Source organism: Dreissena polymorpha, chromosome 7 (assembly GCF_020536995.1).
Source record: "Dreissena polymorpha isolate Duluth1 chromosome 7, UMN_Dpol_1.0, whole genome shotgun sequence".
Taxonomy (NCBI): Eukaryota; Metazoa; Mollusca; class Bivalvia; order Myida; family Dreissenidae; genus Dreissena; species Dreissena polymorpha.
In genome coordinates, this window is record NC_068361.1 from 91,284,526 (window position 1) to 91,308,368 (window position 23,843).

Consider the following 23,843-nt stretch of genomic DNA (forward strand, 5'->3'; position numbering starts at 1 on the left):
TATTCGAGAAGGCAATTCAATTATTAAATTTTATGAATGTTAAAGATCTTATTATCATCTTAAATAATCAAGAAAACAAGCCCATATCGACCTTGTCATAGCTCTGTAATTTCATACCAACGAAGTTATTCAAATATGAAAAGATGCATATTGATCATTCGGATTTTGTCCGAAATAGGTCTGACGTCTTGGAATAGAAGAATTGTGAGTACAACATGACGGATATTGGCCCGCCAACTGATAACGATTGTTTACACGATAACTGACGCCGCAAACAACATATATTATAATAAATGTTTAAGGAATGTATTTTCAGTAGTTTTGAGGGGATCTTATTCAAATAAAAAACTTAGTTATTGTATATCGTTTTCTTGTTTCGTTTTTGGCGAACAAGCAGAGGGTTATCATAGACAAACATTGGCCGGGGTTCCCCCTAACGCACATAATTTAATTGCTAATTTAAATTGTTAATTGTGGTTTTATTCTGCTTAAGTGGATGCTTACCTGATGGACGTGATTGTCATAAGAAAGCAATAACGTGTTCTTGAAGTGTTTGTAATAATTGATGTGTGGGAAGTTGCTTTACATGCGTACGTGTAATACATTTCCGCTACCATCCTAATTTGCTGAATTGTGATTTTATGTGATCTCCGGGTATATAATTATTAATATTAATATATTATGTGAAACATTAATTTATTGGATTTTATTACGTGGATAGTTCTAGTCATGTTCATAGTTAAAGCGAGCGATAGTAACAGCCACAACTTACTAACCCAGTGTACCCAACAAGCAGCAAAAAGCAATAGTAAACGGGCTGATTGTTTATCTTTTAAACAAATATACTGTATGTGCCCTTTCATTCTATTTGTTTTATCTTGTTTAATGCGTTCATAAAATGTCTATGTGTTTATTTGATTTAAATCTAAATGTCTTGTGTTGATACGAGAAAACGAGAAGAAAACGACATATAAAAATAAATAAGCGAAATGGTATAGACTTTCGATTCCGCGATTTGTATTTGACCAATGACCGCAAACAAATCTTCCGCCCATTTAAATTAAAATGTGTTTGAATGAAAACAGTAGAGGTGACAAAGTGCGATGGAACGATGGAAGACTGTCGATGTACAGTTGTGGGCAGATGTAAAACCCAACCTCTGGTCGATATGCAAATCTATATCGAACCAATATCGGACCGCTTTAATATTTTTGCTTGGATTCTATACTTCGATATTAAGATAAAAGCTTAGACAATATACATTCATCCTGCTCTGACTTAACAAGGCAGTAACCAAATAGGCAGTTTGGTAGCCGCTCTTTTTATTTTCTAAACCTGACTGGATAAACTTTCCCCGGTACACGATATGTGTCGTGTATGTATCCAATGTATTGCTTCGAGGTATGTAGAAATAATGTATTACAATTATTAAAAAAATATTACGTACAAGTAAAGTTACACAATGCATGTGTCGACATGGTAAGTATGCTACGGTTTCCCGAACTATGCGATTTGTGTCGACGCCAAAAGGAATATTGAATACAAAAGTATTGATATTTATCATAAATATTTTATCCGTTAAACATATTAATCACCTTTGTGATTTGCCGTCAAATGAACGGCGACGTCAATCAGCTGACCGACGTCATATTTACGTACGATGATCCCAGTGTAGAACTTGCCACCTGGTTCGTGGAGTCGCGGATTGTCCGCAAAGTTATCACCACACACGCCGCATTGGCCGCCGTTCTTGCTCCACTGGGTCTGTTGATATCCAAAAAACATGACTTAAAATTTAAAATGACTAGTTATATCCTATTATATAGTATGTATACTAGGACTGGCAATAAAAGAACACAAAACACACCTAATCGCAGATTAGCAACTTGCACATCGCTTAATCAGTCACAGATCCAAAGAATCAAAGTTTTAAAAATTCACAGGCTTCTTTCTTAAGGTTAATGATTTCATACCCACATCCATGGAAACAGAGACAAGTATAGCGCGTTTGTAACGGGTATCGTTGATTAACATACTTGGACAGTACAATTAATAACATGTAACGTTTAAATACCAGTTAACATTCTGGATGTCCGAATGGCAAACGTTTGAAAGCTCGAAATAAGGTGGGTGCATGCGTTTAGTAATATATCGTCGCGTAAGTTTATACAAAGATTATGATGGCAGTGCATCGTTATTTTTTTGTCTTTGCTTGTTTTTCTGCTTTTTGAGCTTTTTGCCTTTAAGATAAGAAAACATCTGTGATTGTCTATTTTAGCTATACATTCAGCTAGTACCGGTATACGCGTAAAACGGTATTTAAAACCAACTTTAAAATGTTTGGCATATCATGTCTGAACTTCCATGACTAATAAAGCAACTATGCGTGGTAAGCTTATACAATATTAATATTCCTTACGCTAAAGACACAACTTATTCCGCTTAATAGCTGAAATAAATGTAACATAAACTGTGTAAGTAGTGTGTTTGTTATTTGTATACTTTGTCTACCTATTATAAATGATTCGTTGTATCCGATAGACCTTTACGTAAGCTATTCACTTTACCTGGTTGAGTCAAAAGCTATAAGTAACTAACCGGATTACATAAGGAAGTAAAAAAAGTTCAAATATGGACAACACACAGTCAGCAAACAAAGTACGTTTCCGTGCAACTAGACAACAAAATATGTTGACTTAAACAAATCCTACTATATATTTAATAAAAGCAACCATCATTACCAACGCACAAATACAAAAAACAAACACATATCCATAGAAACAAAATGTGCTACTTACACTGAACCCTCCGCAAAACAATGAAGTGTCGTCATAATTCTGCAGTGAGTTAAACCCCTGGCGCCACATGGAAGAACGGCTCGGTGGTTCAACCAAACGTCCATGACCGGTTACCTCAGTGACCATGGTAAATAGTAACAAAATGCACACATACGAATACTTTGACATAATGAATATAAATGCAGCCATAGTGTTTATAATCTCACACCAAACTACTACACGAATTAAACTACCTGCATATACTACCAACGAACCACCATAAGGGAAAAATGCTTCTTATTGTTAACAGGGTATTTTCCTTGTTTTGAGGCCAAGTAAAAACACTTCCTATTTTGTTTGCATTTCATGAAAACATAAGTATTTTTTACAACCCGATCATATAAATATTATTAAGATGAACAATTAGGAATTGTGCTTGGTTGATAAGTTTATAATTAATGCAATGCATGCATTTTTGTTTATCTTCGTAATAAGTATTAATTAATTATTAATATAATGTAGTGTTCACTTTTATTCCTCATGCGTTCTACACTTATAAGAATTGAACTGTTGTATCCCATTAGAGAAAATAGTAATATACCACGCGTCAGGAAGCATATAAAATAACGTTAGCCCAGCACGTACATGTTTATCAATCTAAATACCTACATAAGAAGTTATACGAACAAGCTCAGTACTACAATGGGTTAGCAAGAATATCATCTTTACACATTGAATTCAACTTAGAACATACACAAATACACGGAAAGACACAGGCCATATACATTTTAACTACTTGCCTTTGGCTGCCATACAAGAAAGTGTCATGTTCCTACACAATACACGCTGGGATGTGCACGTATGTATTGTTGGTATGGTTTCGTATTCTGCATTTGTGATATTTATATCGACAGCTTTAACAACAAAAGTGCAGTCAATATTTCAAAACTAGTTAAACTACTGTCATTGTCTGCATTTAAGTTAAAAAGAAAAGCCAATTACCCCGGTGTTTTGGTCAACCCTTTACCGTTATCGCACTGGCCCAAGATAATATAGTCACAATTAATACCGTGCGGTTAACATACGATAAAATGAAGTCTAAAATGGACTTGGTTATGGAAAGGATAAATGACAATTTTCAAACCATATTGTTATAGATTCATAAAGAATGAATACATTATGTCGTAACAAGCAAAATAACATTCCAAAAAGGTTGACATTTACGTTCAATATTGATAATGATCATTTGAAATCGGTAAAAATAAAAAGAGTTTCTAATACTTTTCCGCGATGCTTTGGAAAAAAGTGTATTACTAATAAAACGTCATTCGCGTGGTAACTAAAGGATGCGTGGCCCGGTAGAAGCGAATTGGTCAGTAGTTGGCTTTTGATTTCAGAGATCCCAGGTTCATAATCCGGCGAAGGCAATATTTCTTATTCTCCTTTTAATTGCTTTTGTAATTTTAATAGTTACGAGTTTTCCAAGCATTATATATTTGTTGCTAAATATTTAAATGAGATTTAAATTTGTTTCGAATTTGTGAACAACTCTCTATAAGACGACCTCAGAACATTGTACGTGCATACGTGTCTGTGTGATTCTTGTCGCGGTTTATGAGGCAGAAAGCCACACAATACACTTAAAAGCTGGATTGAGGTAACATGTAACTTTATCATCGCAAACCAAAGGTAAGAAGAGTCAGTCCGCATGTCTGTCATTTTTAAAGACTATTAAACAGAATCTTACTTCTGCTGACAGTGGGCACAACTGCTCTATAACATTCAGGCGAGTATTTCGGAGTATGTGTCTAACCAGTTTTCACCTTAATTGGCCTTTGCCAAGAGCCAATAAAATGTTGAGGAAATTTTCCACCATAGAACCGGATAGATAACTGGAATTTGTTTAAAAATACATGAACTAAGCAAATTGAAACTGTCTTATTTTAAGAAAGTGTTAAATTATGACACGAACAAATGATTGACTATCTTTGTTGTGCAGTATATCATAACGGATATACTTATTGGTGAAATTCCCATTATGTATGCAGATGTATCGCACTTCACATAAGACATGCTATTGTACTGCACACTATACGAGCCAACGTGTTGGTAACGACTGTGTGCTGAGACAAATTTACGGTAATATTGTCGAAGTGCCAACATGAAAGCCTAATTAAATTTTACTGCAAGATCGCAAAAATATATGGTTTTTCAAAGAAACATTTTAAACGTTAATTCTGCAAACGAAAATCAACGTTTGAAACAAGGAAAATGCGAGACTTAGATCATATAGAGATCATTATTTTGATCGGCAAACACTGTCAAACATTAGTGCTTGTCGGCGCTGAATCGTTTTTATATTTAATATTGATAGACCAACTCTGTAACACGCAACATTTGTATATCCAAGGTTTTTTTCCCAAATAAATTCTAGTATTTGTTGAGTGTCCAATGTCTCGATGTGAGGTCTGCGATAGAGATTGTAAACTACCTTCGTACTTATTTAAATGTAGATAAAGATGTCATGTGGCTATGGATTGTTCAGAAAAACATCCGCGACATAAGTCATAAGTGTTTGATTTTATTTACGATCGTTTTCAACAACAAAACGCTGTACATATATTTCTTGTTGAAAATGTTTAAGTTAAGGTGTAAATAAACCAGAGTTTGTGAAAGAGATACTGAAAGGCTTTCCATATTTCAGTGAAAGGACCGCATTTATACAAGTTATTGATGTACACCAATACATTTTATTCAACAATTTCATCACTGCAAATCCGTTACAAGTACATACAATTAAATATTTTTTACTAAAATTTAAACAGAGAAAACGAACAACAGAATATGCACGCATACTTTTTTTACCAAAATGTGATTTAGTTTTAAACTTGCTATATCCAGAGAGGCTCTTTAAAGAGAGGAGAATACAACGGTTACGAAAAACAAGCAAACACGACAAAAAAGAGGTTTATGTCTAACTGTCTATTACAATTCCATATTTTTGCTTATGTTCGGATAAAATCATTCAAGTGTGTCATTTTTAGATCTATTCATACGGCGTGGATTAAAATTTATATTCTAATACGGCACGCGCCAAATTTCATATCAACAAAGAAGAAAATCGTATATGGGTTATAATAAGAAATTTCAACCCATGCGAAAGACATAAGAATCTTACAGGACATGAGGTCCTATAACTTTTAAAATTTACAGGACCTCACAAGATATTACCGGGGCCCGTATTCACCAACCGATTCTTAGACTTAAGAATAAAGAATAGACTTAGAACCAAGAAAAATGTGTTCAGTGTTTGAATATATACAGGCCTCCAATGGTGATTATGTCATTGACAAAATGTTCTTTATGAAGAATAATATAGATAGAAATGTTTACTGCAGAGTTTGACTCAAAATTAAAGAAATTATTGAATATTCTAATTTGAAATTTTTTCTTTATTCTTAGACTTAAGTCTAAGAATTGTTTGGTGAATACGGGCCCGGACCTTGTTCTTCTTTAACCAAATACCAGAGAATACATTTAATAGAGTTTATTTGTATCATTATTTCGTTCACAATGTTTTACAATTCAAAATACATCATTAAATTGAAGCCATGGCCTGTCCTTTCTCCAAACCTCTTGAAATCCTCTTTCGTCACGTTTTTCTACTTCATAAGACTTCCACCACTTTTTATTTTGCTCTGCTATTTGGTCAATACTCACCAGGATTTTTTTTCGCCAGACTTAGCACCGTCAAAATAACGTAGCAATGAAAATGACATTATGAGTCTGACAGTGACACACTTTACATGTACTTTTAGTGTTTAGTTAAAAAAAATTAATCAGGCTCAGAAATTAATAGATTAAGACTTTACACAAACAAAAGGTATTGCAAAAACGTAAAACAAATACAATATGAAACAAAATCACCTGATAAAAAATACACGTATTCGCATCGGTTGAAGTACTGATTTTCGCTTTCAATGTTGACACGGAACAGGCAAAGGTCGTATGGTTCCCCGCTTTCGCTTTACAATCATCACAAGGATTGAAACCAGTAAAATTTATTTCAACCAATCAAAAATGTGTTGTGTCGCTTACGTCACAAAACAACGCGCAGTATTTGACAGGTTCAAAGACTAGCACTACGAGTTTTTTACGTCACAAGTAAAGATAGCAAGTTCGACTGGTTTGTAACAAATCTTTTTTTTCAACGTCAAACCGTCTATCAAAGTAATTAATTCATACCAGTCGTGTTTTTTTTTTACATATTCGTTGTTTCATTTTCATTTCCAACCAAAACAAAGTTTTACTTAGGCCAAATAAAAAAATAGTCTTGGTTCAGGGAACATGGCCAGAAAAATGTAGGAGGGTAGGTAGGTTTTTCTTTTTTTTTTTTTTTTTTTTACCAGTCGACTGATTTCAGGGTGAAAAAGGGTCAGTTAATGCACCCATGATTGTTTAAACACTGACCAAATGATTAACATTGCACATGTGGTATTTAGTCGTTGTATATTATTCAATATTCCTAGCTCTTTATGCACTTCTTCAAGGCTAGCGCTGGCCCAAAATTTCTTTGAGCCAACCATTTTTTGTTTGTCTGTCTGTAATAGTGTGACCTTCATATTCAAAAGTGAACAAGCCATCTTTATCAGTCTCTGGTGTTTGGGGTGTGACCTTCAGAATTTTTTTCATCATGAGACCTGACCTAGTCTCCGACAGGTGCTCAAGAGTCTGAATAGTGGCTGTCAAAAGGAGGGTAACCTCAGAATAGCACAAGTCTTTCTTCTGGTACATTTTTTTATAAAATGGCAATGGGTTTGAGCGCATCGCACAGGAAGTGAGCAGTGTACATAAATTTGAATGTTGCTATTGGTTTGTACAGGCTAAGGGCGTCACAGTACATTGATTTTGATTCATTATCAAAGCGAAGCCAATTGTTGTCAAGTTTCCATGACTCTTGGAATGCTCTAGTGTTTTGTGTTTTAATTTATTTTTTTTATGACTCATATCGTCCAACGACGCTTTAAGGTTAAAGACGCAATGTTAGCGACTGTAGAGACAAAGTGGTTAATTCCATTTTTATAGTAGACTAGATGAATGACTCTTCCTATGTGTTAAAAATACGAAACTTTAATTACAATTAAACCGCGCGTGTTTTTCACATTTTCATTTGATTAAAATACGCTGCTGTCAGTTAGCATAGTGTGCGAGTAAAACAAACAAATTAATTAATTATCATCTTTTCATTTGATCGGAAATTGACAGAAAGTTGTAACATCATCGACATAGAACTAATTATTTAATTATCACTTTTAAATTCAGATCAATAGACAGCTTGGAAATAATTAAATTATTGTCACGCTTCTTTTCATTTTTAATCTTTAATAATACGACATTTGCGACCGGCCGCTATTTTGTTTGCAGACGACAATTTTAACTGTGTATTCAAAGTGCACAGTGTCTGCGCATGAAGTACCGAATATTACTCCATAGCTCCAACCATTTTTACATTTCATTCAACAACGTTATTTCATGTGTAAGCGAGCTCAATGTTGATTGGCCAGCTAGCATGCGCACTTCAATAACAATAAGGTCAAGCAATGTCTCGTATACAGGTGCAGACCGGTTTTTGTTCACTGTTCAAATTGCGAACACTTTCATTGAAACAAAGAGAAAAATATAGAAAACCAATCCAGGTTTAAATGGTGGCTGTTTTCAATGAAATTTTACGAGATTTTAGCATTTTCGCCATCAGATTTTTTTCTATGGACCAAAAAATCGTTAGGGTCGGGGGCAAAAAATAGGGTCGGTCGGGTTCCCTGAACCAAGACTATTTTTTTTTTTGGCCTTATTGTTTTTTGCGTTTCGGACACGAGGACCGCCAGTTTCGGGAAAGATACCGGACCTCAGCAAATTTTATCGGAAATGTCCGAGGTCCGACGTCTTTCGCATGGGTAAGGTTATTCTAAAATGAGGGTGGAAGAAGTTTAGACACTGAAAGCACGCGTTGTGGCGGATCTTCACATAAAATAGTACACAAGAAAAATATGAAACATTGTATACATCTATAGTAAAAACCGTTTTAGAATCGAAATAATTCGTGTACGTTATGGTTTGTTTTATCGAATAACCCTCGGTCGGAAGTTAAGATGCGTGGTTTCAAATCACTCGTGCTCCGCAATCGTGATTTAATCCCTACGCATCTAAACTTCCGGCTTTATTCGACAACAAACTATAACGTACACGAATTATTTCTTAATAGACTTTTCTAGATGGTAAGCCATATATCAGAACGCAAACGGAAAAATACGATCGGTTACGGTTTCATCCCAACATCCATAATTTTAACGATTTAGTACGCAATACCGTAAGGACCATTGTGGTTACACATTGAAATCCCGAGGGCGACAATGCGAAAGTGCGATTGTACGATGGCGCCAATGCGATAGTACGATGGCGACAATTCGATAGTAAGATGCGACAATGCGACAACGTGATAGTACGATGACGACAATGCGACAGTGCGACAATACGATAGCGACAGTGCGAAAGTTCGATGGCGACAATCCGATAGTCATATCGCACTGTCGCCCACGTATCATCACATTGTCGCCATCGTACCATCGCGTTATCGTACTGCCGTCATCGTAATATCGCATTGTCGCCATCGAACTATCGCACTGTCGCTATCGTATTGTCGCACTGTCGTCATCGTATTATCGCATTGTCGCCATCGGACTTTTGCAAAATGGCATTGTCGCCATTGAACTATCGCACTGTCGCCATCGTTTAGTCGCACTGTCGTCATCGTATTATCAAATTGTCACCATCGAACTATAGCGTTATCGTACTGTCGTCATCGTATTATCGCATTGTCGCAATCGTACTATCGCACTGTATCCATCGTATTGTCGCACTGTCGTCATCGTACTATCGCATTGTCGCCATCGTACTATCGCACTACCGTATTGTCGCCCTCTGCATTTTAATGTGTAACCACGATGGCCCTAACGGTATTCTGTAATTTAGTGATGGTTCGAATACCAAATAAAAGCTTTATAATTGTATCCATGCCGATTGCAAAATCCCCGAAGGAAACACACGATATTTATGGTAAATGTATTAGAAATTGATCATCTTGCATTTGTTTTTACTTAATGTTGACATATTTTGTTTTCTATATTTATAAAATCAAGTTTGACTTTGACATATTCGTGAACGTTTCCTCTTTAGGAGTTCTAAATCGATAGCTATTGAGCACTAACATGTGGGTGAAGGGCGGAAATCAGGCTATTTTCTGAAAAGCTCTTTTACTTTCGTTTTTGAACGTTTCGCCAAAACGATGTTTTGCCATTTTCATATTGATAACATTCGTTGTGATCTGCAAGACATCTAATTTACAAGGTAATGCTGATTTGTCTTAATTGTTTTAATTATAATTGCAAATTAGCTCAGCATTGTAATTGTAATTGTTGAGTATTAATATGCAATTCAACAGAGTTTGGTTTAAAAGGTTTTATATTGATTATCAAATACACTATACTTGGGGGGGGGGGTATAAGTTGAGTATAGAGTTTAATTCAGCAAAACATGTTGTAAATTATAAACATACTTGAAATCGGTGATTTTCTCGCGGTTGTTTGAGTATATAATTTTGATGTTTATCCATTTTGGCTCGATGTCCAATATCTGGTGTTACTCAACGTGTTTATAACCAGCAAACTGTAACAATTTGTTTTGTTGAAACACACAATATTTCTAGTATGTGTATTAGTAATAGATCGTCTTGTATTTTTATTATTTAATGTAGACATAATTGTTTCTACATTTATAAAATCAAGTTTGACTTTGACTTATTCGTAAACGTTTCCTGTTAAAAAATTCTTAGGATCAACATTGGGGGGAAGGGCGGCAATCGGTCACTAGCCTTAAAATAAAAGACCAACAAATGGTATATAATAAGAATGCAATACTTCACTTTTTATATTTTTATTCGCCATTCTAAATTTAAAAGCTTCTTGTTAAAGGGACCGTCAACCACTTATCACGAAAAAAGAAAAGTTCAAAAATGCCGTATTGTTTTTACAATTATTAGTTTATATTGATTAAAATATCACGACTGGTATATTACATTACTTGAAAAATGTTCATATGTTCAGTATATTTGGTAATAAAATTGCGCGATGTGAAATCGAAAGTTCATCGCGAAAATAGGTTACATAACGATTTACACACTATAAATAACGCAAGTAGATTGATCATTTTATATATAAAATATATACATTCACTAAGTATGCATTATTTGCATTTCTGGGTTTACCACGTGACGATGATGATCAATCTCCTTGCGTTATTTATAATTAACTGGTAGTTACCTGGTACACATACCCAGTTAAATTTTATTACCGAGTATATGAAAATATGAAAACTTAACAACTTTTTTCAAGTAATGTAATGTACCAGTCGTTATATTTTATTCAATATAATCTAATAATTGTAAAAACTACGGCATTTTAGAACTTTTCCTTTTTTTCGTCATTCGTGGTTGACGGTCCCTTTAATATTGATTTCTACCGATGCTATCGATGCATCATTTTCCGGAGCCCTAATGAATTCTATGAATGACATACTGTTATTATATACGTACATGTTGACAAATATATAATTTCTTTGAAAAAGGCAATCTTAATAACTATAAGCGAATAAACACCGTTTCATACTATTAGCGTTTAGTTCATACACCAATTCAGAAACCACAAATCAAAACCCATTAAAATTGTATATAAAAATGTTTTATATGAAATATTTTAACTACTAGTCTTAGTCAGTTAGGATAACAGGACCCTTTTTTAAATTAATATTAACCGTACAATTACATGTATGCTAATAGTCGAAGCAGTCAACTACAAAGATTTAAACATTAACGTGCTGATGGTGAATTCATACTTTTAACAGTTAGTGCATCGACTTTAATAAAATACCAAACGAATTATTCGTTGGGCATATTTTAAAACATTAACGTGGTAATTGTGAAACTTTATCCTCACAGTTATTTAACGACTTAAATAATTGAACAAAGGTCAAACTATTGTTCTATTCAAGTTGAAGATCTATACCTACTTTAGACACTTCATTGTCAAATAAATTAATATTTCAAACTAATGTATCGAACGCCAATCATTTGCAATCATTTAACCAACTTTAAAGTAAGGTAATTACACTTGTTTCAATAGTCTTTTGTTAACCGTTGATTAGGCGATACACGGTCTGTTAAATACGTAAGGCACTTTATTACAACATAACGACATGTTCATTCAACTAAGAGAGACATTGCATTTTGTCACTGGAATGTGTAGTGAAATGCTGCGGATATGAAAAAAAACAGTACCGGTTTAATTTTTAGCATAATAAAAGTGGCTAAGAAGGTAAGAGTGCGCACAATTAATTAATTTTATCGATGTTTGTTTCATACAGTATAAATATATATGACCTGATAACACAAGTGAACATTTTAGACGTTGCACTACAAAGGTCAGCTGTCAAACGTCGCTATCTTGTACAAATCATTGTGCGGTTAAATATTGGGACCGAATTACAATTGCGCTCACCCTATGGTTGTTTCAGAGATCCTTTTTTCCTTGTTATGGCGTATCAATCAGGGAGGCCGAAAACGTAACTTTGGTCTCTCTTTAAGGCTACATTCATATACCTTAGAATTGTTATTTTATGCATGTACATGATTTAGCTTGCCGATTCGGATATAATGGTATGGGCTATGTGGTTTAAATTGTATGCTGTATCAAGTATACATATTTACGGTGGTTATACCATTTTTTTCAGTGCTCATGTGTGCATGCAACAATTGCTCTTGCATGATTGTGCTTCTGGTTTAAACACAATGAAAGAGAAAATATTTCTGTCTAACTCGTACCAGTATGTAGTATTATGGCAATGAATCGAAGAATTGTGGTCCATTTTTAACACTTCAATCAAGGGTTTTAATGAACAATTGTTGTTATCCAACCGTAATGTGTTGGATAACATTGAGCATATTTTAAATTCTAATAGTAGTTTTAATTGATGCTTTGATTTGTTTGCTCTTTTGATTAAGTTTGTTTTGGTAGAAACTCCAAATAGTATTCCAAACTCAAGCGTCTGGAGTTTCACTACTTTCTATTGGTAGAAGAACTGTATACGTAATTCAATATTATACGTTATGCATAATTTTAGTGATGACACAAACTGACACAGAATCCTTTTTGACACCACAGTTATGCATCTTTCATTAGACTATCGTCTAGACTATTACAAAGCTATATTGTAATGGTTTTACCCCTCCTGCTGCAATATTTAACTGATCAATAAATGTGTCTACAATTAACTGATTCAATTTCTTTAAATCATTACCGACGACTGCTATACATACGTAGAAGAAGTTGAAAACATATTGGCAAAATAATTGTATTTAATAATGATAATCGATTTCTGTAATTGCATTCACTCACAAATTTAAAGTCACACTGCAATAACAAGAGATAACTCATTGCTTAATGTAATTTTCAAAAGTCGTGGTGTCGAGTATAACAGCAACAAGAACATTAAACACATAGAAATCGCGATCCACTATTTAGGTATAAGAAGAGTGGCTGGGTTTGTTTGTTTTTAACTTGCAAAGCATTTAAATTGGTTCAATGAGCACACGACGCATTATCATTTGGTATAGATTAAGCCACATTCACGAGAAAAATAGAAATGTGCAGAATCAAGCATCAAAAATGAAAACCGGGTAATTAAAAAACAAGTTTAAACCGGCCTTCGTTTACCGTTTAACCAGACATGCTTAGTTGTCCATGTATGGTGTTATACTCACTTTGCATGTAAACAGCTTTCTAATTTTTATGTCCCCCCTTCGAAGAAGAGGGGGTATATTGCTTTGCACATGTCGGTCGGTCTGTCGGTCGGTCCGTCCACTAGGTGGTTTCCGGATGATAACTCAAGAACGCTTGGGGCTAGGATCATGAAACTTCATAGGTACATTGATTATGACTCGCAAATGACCCCTATTGATTTTGAGGTCTCTAGGTCAAAGGTCAAGGTCACGGTGACCCGAAATAGTAAAATGGTTTCCGGATTATAACTCAAGAACGCTTAGGCCTAGGATCATGAAACTTGATAGGTAGATTGATCATGACTCGCAGTTGACCCCTATTGATTTTCTAGTCACTAGGTCAAAGGTCAAGGTCACAGTGACCCGAAATAGTAAAATGGTTTCCGGATGATTACTCAAGAATGCTTAGGCCTAGGATCATGAAACTTGATAGGTAGATTGAACGTGACTCGCAGATGACCCCTATTGATTTTCAGGTCACTAGGTCAAAGGTCAAGGTCACGGTGATCCGAAATAGTAAAATGGTTTCCGGATGATAACTCAAGAACGCTTATGCCTAGGATCATGAAACTTGTTAGGTAGATTGATCATGACTCGCAGTTGAACCCTATTGATTTTCAGGTCACTATATCAAAGGTCAAGGTCACGGTGACCTGAAATAGTAAAATAGTTTCCGGATGATAACTCAAGAACGCTAATGGCTACGATCATGAAACTTCATAGGTAAATTAATCATGACTCGCAGATGACCCCTATTGATTTTGAGGTCACTAGGTCAAAGGTCAAGGTCATGGTGACCCGAAATAGTAAAATGGTTTCCGGAAGATAACTCAAGAACGCTTATGCCTAGGATGATGAAACTTCATAGGTACATTGATCATGATTCGCAGATGACCCCTATCAATTTTGAGGTCACTAGGTCAAAGGTCAAGTTCACGGTGACCCGAAAAAGTAAAATGGTTTCCGGATGATAACTGAATAACGCTTATTCCTAGGATCATGAAACTTGATAGGTAGATTGATCATGACTCGCAGATGACCCCTATTGATTTTCAGGTCACTAGGTCAAAGGTCAAGGTCACGGTGACCAGAAATAGTAAAATGGTTTCCGGATGATAACTAAAGAACGCTTATGGCTGGGATCATGAAACTTCATAGGTACATTGATTATGACTGGCAGATGACCCCTGTTGATTTTCAGGTCACTAGGTCAAGGGTCAAGGTCACAGTGACAAAAAACATATTCACACAATGGCTGTCACTACAACGGAGAGCCCATATGGGGGGCATGCATGTTTTACAAACAGCCCTTGTTACGATAGGGTTAGTAATTTTAATGTTGAAGAACACAGCATAAGTATAAGACAGTAACTTGATACAACGTTCTCTCATATTTTGAAACATGAACTGCAGCCAATCAATGTGTTTCAGCAAATAAACAAATCGCATGGCGTTATCACAGTGACCTTCATTTTTCAAAAACCTAATAATAGTCGCAACTATCTTTTGAAAACAGCTCGTTGCAGTGCGTATACGTATTGTGTACGTCAATACTTTGTTAAATTAGCAAATACATCGAATTAATACCAATTTGCAAATTTCACTTAAGAGTGAAATCTGGTTACAACATCTGAAAGCAAATCAAAATCCCCCGTGTTCAGAATTATATTGGTACATGTTAAAGGTGTGAAACTGAAGAACATGTGCATGTCGTTTTTCTTTAAATAGAGATATACATGTGTTTAATTGATAGTTGAATCCTTGCAAATATTTTTACACAATACAATTTTCTATTATGTATTTGTTGATGTTGTTCAACGGTTTAAAAACCTATAACAAAAGTACGTATTTTGATTATTAATTGTTTGAGTGAGAAATTTTGATATCTGCCTACATTTGACTTCGTTATTTGTAGTGAATTCTTTTTCATAGTTCTGAAGAGTAAGCCATATTACCTCTTTCAAGCAATAATGCAGCTGCCTAATGGCTATTATGGAAGTACGGTACATACACATGTGGAATTTTGTTATTGCGTATGTATACAAATTATGCGCACTTAATGTTTATGTAAGGGTCTCCCGTTTGGCCTTGTTTTGTCAATAAAACATAATTATTATAATCTAGAATTTATTTTTTATTTTTATAACTTTTAATCTGCATACGAGAATACATGCATTTTATTGTTTCCATGAATGTATTAACTTCCTTGTGTTATTAAGGAAGTTAACAACAACAAGTTTGAAGTAGAATAAAGGACTTAGGCAAACATGTTGTTTGTTTCCACTAAGATTGCCAAACAAGTAGCGTAGGTAGGTCAAATGGTTGTCCTTGTCGTTGTCCTTGTTAACAATTCCCAAGTAAAGAAGAATATTTAATAACGCGCAGATATCTGTTTAATGTCAATTAAACATTTAAGTTAATTTAGCATCTATAATTATCGCAAACAAAATAGTTATTTAGTGGCTTTAGCAAAATGCTCGAACACTCAACCTTGAAAACCCACAGGAAAAGTTAAAGGTCGGCTCAAAAATCGTATGGTCAGTCGCTTTAGTGGACAAAAACAATAACTGTGTTACGCCTTTTTATATTCAAGGCTGCGTTTAATTAAAACGTACAGCATATCAGAGTCTGCATTACTTCAATCCGAGATACATAAACAATCGTCTTACATGCGAATATCGAAGACCTACAAAATTACATTTTCAAAAATAAGATCAACTTCATTTAGTTTTTATTAAATGGTTGCTTATACCAACGTCCAGCAAGATATGTATTTTTCACAAATATTAACACTCGTCCTGCACATACTAAGCGGTCGCGGAAAGTAGTAGTAATTGCAGTAGTACGATCGTTTTTAATAAATTGTACATGCAGATTAAGGTTTTATAGTAAAGGTAAACGTTCATTGAATTTTATTCCACTTTAGCCGTGTAGGAAAAAAAATAGTGGTACCTATAGTGCAGCAGTAATCCAAGTGCTCATAGATATCGAACCGTTAAAAGAAAATGTTAAATTGTGAACTTAATTGGTGAAATAACAAAGAGAATTGATAATTCACAGTAATTTCAGCAATTCTGAACAAATTAAATTTCACTACCGGTAACAGTTGTATAACTATATTGGGATAATTGACATTTGATAATAATCCTAACCATTGAGCAACGATACGAAGAACAATTATTTGTGATCGTCTTACATGCGAATATCGAAGACATAAAAAATTACATTTTCAAAAATACGATCAACTTTATTCAGTATTTATTTAACCGTTTGCTTAAAACATATATCTCGTTTACACAAACGTTCAACAAGATATATATTTTTTCATAAATATAAACACTTGCCCTGCAGTCAATTTGCGGTCGCGGAAAGTAGTAGTACGATCGTTATTAATAAATTTTACATATCGATTTATGTAATATAGTATAGTTAAATATTGTACATATCGATTTAGGTAATATAGTATAGTTAAATATTCATTAAATTGCCACATTGCGTGAGTTTGATTCCGCTATAGTTGTATAAGAAAAAAATGGGGTATATATAGTACAACAGTAATCAAGTGTTCATGGACGTCGAACCGTTAGTTAGTTAGTTAGTCTGAAGAAAAAAGTATTTTATATGTTATATAAGCAATTTTCGTAGTTTCTTAAATTTAAACGACACCAACAGAACTCTCCAAATTATTCAATCGTTTCGCGTTGCAACGCTTTATACTTTTTAGGTTTTCAAATCGTCAAAAGATACATATAATGGCTATATTGGACTATGGTTAAAGTTCAGTAATACTGTTACCTCACAATTATCATAACTAAAACGAAAATTTGCGAATCTGAAACAACTTTTTTCAATTTTGTCAATTTACCAAACCGTGAAAAGATCCCTTTAACTTCAAGTTTTCGAATATGTCACGTTGCATTTTAGATAATTACCAAAGCGGTTTGCAGTTGAAGGTCATCACAGCTTAATATTGGATAACAAAATATACATTAATTAAATAAAAGATTATTGGAAGTATAAACCTTCCTTCACCAAAAGAATGAGAGGAATATTTTTTAGGTGTCAGTAGCATATATACAAATTAAAACAACTGTAGGCGACAAATTAAGACCTTACCGAAAATGGCCACAGTTAATTGCACTTTTTAACAAATCAATATACTACGATACAGTATAGTAGTGTTATTCAACTTTCTGTTTTACTTGCAATATAATACTTATAGTTAGCTCTCTTTATATAAATTAATATGCATGCTGTACGGTGAAAAATGCACAGCAGATAATGTTAAATAGAAAATAATACTATATTATTAACGAATATCTCAATGACAACATATTTTATTTTGTAGAAATAAATATAATTCAGACAACTGAAGTCAACATTTGTCCTTCGCTAATGTTAAATTATATTGTAAATAGTGTATGCTTTATTTGTTTTGAAGACCATTTACTGCGTATATGCGTTCATGACTCGTTCTCATTTTGTTTATATTGACATGTAGGTCGCGGTAAATGTTTACTCTCATATTTTAAATGTACGTTCCTGATATTGTAAGAGTTATACTCATTTGTTAGGGCCGATGTGGACGTGTTTCGTGGGCAGCTATGCTAGTAGGAGTATTTATATCTTACCAACCTCCCCAATGATACACCCATTTGAATGTCGGTACACTCTATGTCAAGCTCTGGTTACACAAAGCAGTCTTACACTTGTTCTGACATGATAATTAAGGCGAAGGTTAATGAGGCTGCGGTAGATATTCGTTTCATATGTTTGTATCATAACTCATGTAAGTGTTGACTCCATTTATTTGAAGCACCGAATTCCTGTTGTATTAATTTCTGCATTATACGATACTTTTACAGATAAGAATTGGAATTCGACTATCGAGACCACTTGGTCTGCATTGGACTTCTTTATATTTATGGTACCGGTGGGAAACAGGAAAATACATATTTCTTTTGTTTTTGTTTTAAAGATTTACAAATATATTTTACAATTCATGGTTTCTTATTGCATAAATCATCAACATTTATAACGCTCATATTGTGTAAAGTGAAATTTCTGTGCGAAAAATAATATCATCTTTCTCACAACTACAGACAAACTTAATTGAATGAACTATTGAGCTCACGTTATACATGTTATACTTAATAAGATCTAATACGCAATATTGCAATGTCCGTGTTCCGAGCATTTAAAAGTCATTGCCATAAAGCTCATATCTCAATACAGTGATGCCATATATTTTTGTTTAGGTATACAATGTTCCTATATTTGACGGAACATTCTTGTAGAGCTGTTGCTTAATAACTCGCTGGTTACATGTACGGATATATTTTGCATATATTTCCATTCACGGATGGTTTTGTTTCGCTGTATATACTGACTTGATGTAAAACGCTTTCAACATTAACGAACATTAAACAATTTTAAATTTGTTGTTGCAGTTGCGCCTTTAATAATTCATTGAAGTTTAATACTGCTGGTTCATTGTATACAAAACGAATACGTATTGCAGTGAGCTGATTTTTTTTTTAAATCTTTGGCACGATATATGGGTTTTTGAAAAATGAAGGTCACTGTGATCACGCCATGCGATATGTTCATTTTGCCGATACACATGCCATTGTTTACAGTCGCTTTACACTATGTGAGTGTATCTGGTGGTTACAAGGTATGATTCCGTCTTTTTTGCGCTTTAAAACTTAAAAATAATCGCGTTTGTCGAAAAGGACGTATACGTCTAGAAATCCTACTTTCGGTTTTACAATTAAAAAAATGATATATTACGTGCCAACTAGGCTATATATTTAATTTTATATATGCCAATTAGAATATATCTGTTGGTTACAAGGTAGAAATTCGTCTTTTTTGCACTTTAAAACTTAAAAATAATCGCGTTTGTCGGAATGGACGTATTCGTATAGAAATCCTACTTTCGGTTTTACAATTTAAAAAAATGATATATTACTTGCTAACTAGGCTATATATTTAATGACAATTGTGCACACTTTCAAATTGCATCTATATGTATTGATTAACATGTATTTCATTTCAAGGTGTGTGGCTTTAAGTTATAGTTGCATTTGTCCCTTTAATAATTTCTTGACGTTTGAAACTTTGGTCCAATTGAATACAAAGCGACAACGCATTGAATAGAGCAGAGTTTTCAAAAATCGTTGCGCCTGTTATCTGATTTTTGAAAAATGAAGGTCACCGTTTTCACGCATGTGCGATATGTTCACCATGCTGAAACACATAGCTTGAGTGCAGTCGATGTGTTCGAATGCGAGGGAACGTTGCATGAAAGGTACTGTCTTTATGTGTGTAGATGTGTTTAAATTGTTTAGATTAAAACCATACGCATATTTGTGTATGACGTAGTATTATTTAAAGTATAAATGATATTGTTTTTATGACTTAGAAACACATTAAAACGAGGCTTTGTGTGTGGGAATAGTAATGCTTGAGAAAAGTTTATTTATGTCTTCATTGATCTCGTTATTTATAGTTATAAATGTGAATGCGCATTAATATCGTTCCGATGAGTTCGCCATAGTTACTCTTACACTCACTAGTAAAGTTGCATATTATTTATCATGCAAATGCGCTAAATATACATTTGTGGAATGCTGTTATTAATGCGTAGGTATGCAAATTATGCTATGCGAACTGCATATTTATGTTAACGTTGTACTGTGTATCTGCTTGTGTATATAAGATACAATCGAATACGATCTTGTTCGTTGCTTTTTTTGAAGTTATTTTTACGTCAACTAATTGATATGAATATTAGATTAAACACATACTTTCAAATGTGTCTAAACTGGCATTTGTTATTACGGAAGTTAACGGCAACAAACATACACAAAGGCTGTGTGTTGAAGTAAACAATATCAGTTTCTGCTTACGGAAATTAATCTTCGATACGAGGTAACCACGTATATACACAAATATATTGCGAATTCTTTAAAGGGGCATATTGGCGACCTATACGGTTAGTACGTATAAAATGGTTTCTTTTTTTTAATAGCGTTTAGCAAAATATTTATATTTCATAAATACTTTTCGCGAGCGGGATATATATGACATGGAGTAGTTATTCGTATAGTATTTTGGAGGCATTTGTTTAAAAAAAATCACCACTTTTGAAATTATCACTAAAGCTTTGAGAACGTGGTTTCATGGCGTTTCCGTGTTTAGAGTGTATACACAGTTTTAAGTTCATTCTTAATGTCATTGACAAAACGAAACATACGATCTTGAGCAGCTATGCTAGTAGAAGTATTTATATATTAGCAACCTCATCAAAGATGAACCCAGCTTGAATATCAGTATACTCTATTGCAACCTCGGGCAAAACGATTACACACCGCAGTCTTACACTCGTTCTGACATACTTATTTAGACGTATAGCCTGCACATTCTAGCATAATGATCTGAACAGAGGATTTAATGGTCTGCGGTAGATATTCATTTTGTTTTGTATCGTAACTCATTTACTCGAAACACCAAATTGCCTTTGAATAAGATAGTGTTTAAGAACTGTTTAAGTGTAATTGAGAATATAATATTTGATATTCGATTTTCGATATGTACACAAGGGACCCGTTGGAATAAATTTATTATGTGTTATTTTTCAAAAATTAAAATATATGTTTTACAATTGAGGGTAGACTAATGTATAAATCATCAAAATTAATTACGTACATTTGGATTATAGGGAAATTTTTAACTGCGCAATTTTGAGCTCACGATATTTAAACATTACACGTAATATTGCGAAGTACTTGCTCCAAGCATTTTAAAGTTATTGTAATAACGCTCATATCTTTTTTTTTTTTTTTTTTTTTTTTTTTTTTTGGCCTATCTAATCGCTTTATTTCTTCTTTTTTTTTATTCAATATAATACATACAATGTATACATGAATATATACAACATAGTGATTGTACAAAGCAGTAAAGTTCAGACATGTTATACAAGATATGCTAATATGTATTTTTTTTAAAGAGAAAAGAAAAAAATAATAGAAGAATTGTTATGATAAATGATGAGTTGTATAAAGTCGGAAGAAAGCATACTGGCCTTGTGTGTTTCGTTGTATATTCAAAATGATCTTATAAGATTGAAAAAAAAAAAAACATACAAAAATATTTTAGAAAGATAAACTTACATTAGTGTGAAAAGTATATAAGTGGACAAACATCATGAGAATTTAATCCGATTCCATTTTTGTTCAAAGTTTTGTAATGTGTCATTACTGAGGGCTATTTCTTTCTCAATCTGGACTTTAAGTTTGAGACTATAGATAAAACAATTAAAATTTGGTACTTGTTTTTTGAACTTCATGTTAAAGATGAACAATTTCATCATTATAAGAATAAAATTCACAATATTATTACAATCTTTTGATTTCAATGAGTAAATTCCGAAACTTACATTTAAGAAAGATAGTTTAACGTTTAGTTGCTGTTGTTCAAGAAAAGATGTTAATTGATTCCAAATAGGCTGGATGTGTTTGCACTCCCAAAACAGGTGTTCTATAGTTTCGATGTTTTCACTGCAGAAGTCACACAGATTTGAATTAGTTAATTTGCATTTAAAGAGATATTTATTTGTAGCTATAATTCGATGAATGTATTTATATTGAAAATTTCTCAGAGTGCTTTCAATAGTTGCTTTATATGGCATGGTAAATATGTGTTTCCAATTAAGTTCATGTACTCCGAAAAGGACTTGCCATTTATTTTGGGTTTTTGAGTTTTCTGTAGGGTTTTTAATTTGTAGTGTGTAAAATATTTTATTTTTTTTTTTTTTTCCAAGTATATTTTCTACGAATGTTGTTTGAGTACATGGTGTATTATATGTATTGATTTTAGATTTAATATGTATGGGTATGCTTTTGATTAATGTGTAGTACTTCAAAAAATTATTTGAAGGTATTCCGTATATGTAGCATATATCATTAAAAGAGTAGAAATCCTTAATTCTGTAGTCATATAATTGGTCGACATATTTAATGCTTCGTTCAAACCAATCTTTAAAGAAAAACGTCTTATTGTTTGAAGTTATGTCTTTATTGTTCCATAGAATAGTTTTGCTGCTTGTTTGGGTTTCTAGGTTATGAGTGACATCACTCCATGCTGATAGAACATCAGACAGAAAAATGTTTTCGTTTGCAATTTCATGTAAGATAGTATTGCTGATGTTACATTCAAAGAGTAAGGAGTCACCATATTTTTTTAGAATTTTCTGATAGAATAATTTCCATTTACTTGTATTGGCATTATCTAGGTATCTTTTAACCCAGCTGCATTTGATTGCATTCAAGAATGAGTCAATGTTCGTTAATTGGATACCTCCATTTTCTACAGATTGAATTAACTGAGTTCGTTTTATTTTATCAGGCTTACCGTCCCATATGAAATTAAATATTGCTGATTTTATATCGTTAATAATATCATTTGGTGGATTTGGGAGGACTGTTAATACATAAATTAATTTAGGAAGTGCAAACGTTTTCAATACTGTGTTTTTTCCGATAAGTGTAAGTTTACGGTGATGCCATGATTTTAAGCAGTTTTTAAAATTCTGTAATTTAGGTAGTATGTTTTTAAGAACTGTATCTTTTTCATTATTTGTGAAAGTAATTCCTAACGTTGTGGCTTCATCGGATGTCCAATTAAATTTCATTTCTTTTTTATATTGGACATTATTTTGTTTTAATTTACCTACTCGTAGCACAGTACATTTACTTTTGTTTAGTTTCAGACCCGATGTCATTCCGTAAAGGGTTAGCGATTCTATTAGGTTATGGAAAGAATCGTAAGTGTCGTTTAAAAAATAAGTTGCATCGTCAGCAAATAGGGACTGTTTGATTTCTTCGTCAGGTTCTAGTGATATGCCTTTTATGTGTTTATTTGATTGGATGTGATGTGATAGATACTCGATGCAGATAATAAATAGCGATGATGAGAGTGGACATCCTTGTCGAACCCCTCGTTCGATGTTAAAACTGTTTGAAAAGAAGCCATTGTTCATGATTAAACTGTTAATATCGGTATAAAATAGTTTGACCCATTGAATGAGACTTTCACCAAAGTTCATATTTTCTAAGCAAGAGAACATAAATGAATGATCAAGCGAATCGAATGCCTTTTCGAGGTCTGCAAAG

The 23,843-nt window shown here is 33.5% G+C and overlaps 2 protein-coding genes across 6 annotated transcripts in view; one reads left to right on the top strand and one right to left on the bottom strand.

The window, feature by feature from the left end:
* Positions 1-23,843, top strand: part of LOC127838612 (sacsin-like) — a 162,591-nt gene that overhangs the window by 91,581 nt on the left and 47,167 nt on the right. Inside the window, exon 1 of one of the 4 annotated variants that reach the window (XM_052366448.1) lies at positions 10,103-10,181. The exons of 1 other annotated variant lie outside the window; for it this stretch is intronic. The gene's annotated coding sequence lies outside the window, so the exon portion shown is untranslated. Of the gene's footprint in view, positions 1-10,102; positions 10,182-19,888; positions 19,979-23,843 lie in introns of those variants that run through there. 2 more of the 4 variants (XM_052366445.1, XM_052366444.1) reach the window with 2 other exon arrangements.
* LOC127838617 (uncharacterized) overlaps positions 1-23,843 on the bottom strand; it is a 414,202-nt gene that overhangs the window by 2,079 nt on the left and 388,280 nt on the right. Inside the window, exons 2-3 of one of the 2 annotated variants that reach the window (XM_052366474.1) lie at positions 2,799-2,912; positions 1,596-1,764 (exon numbers count right to left, since the gene is read on the bottom strand). In XM_052366474.1, coding sequence (XP_052222434.1) covers positions 1,596-1,764; positions 2,799-2,867 — 238 coding nt within the window. In that variant the 5' untranslated portion in view covers positions 2,868-2,912. Of the gene's footprint in view, positions 1-1,595; positions 1,765-2,798; positions 5,848-23,843 lie in introns of those variants that run through there. The other variant, XM_052366472.1, reaches the window with a different exon arrangement.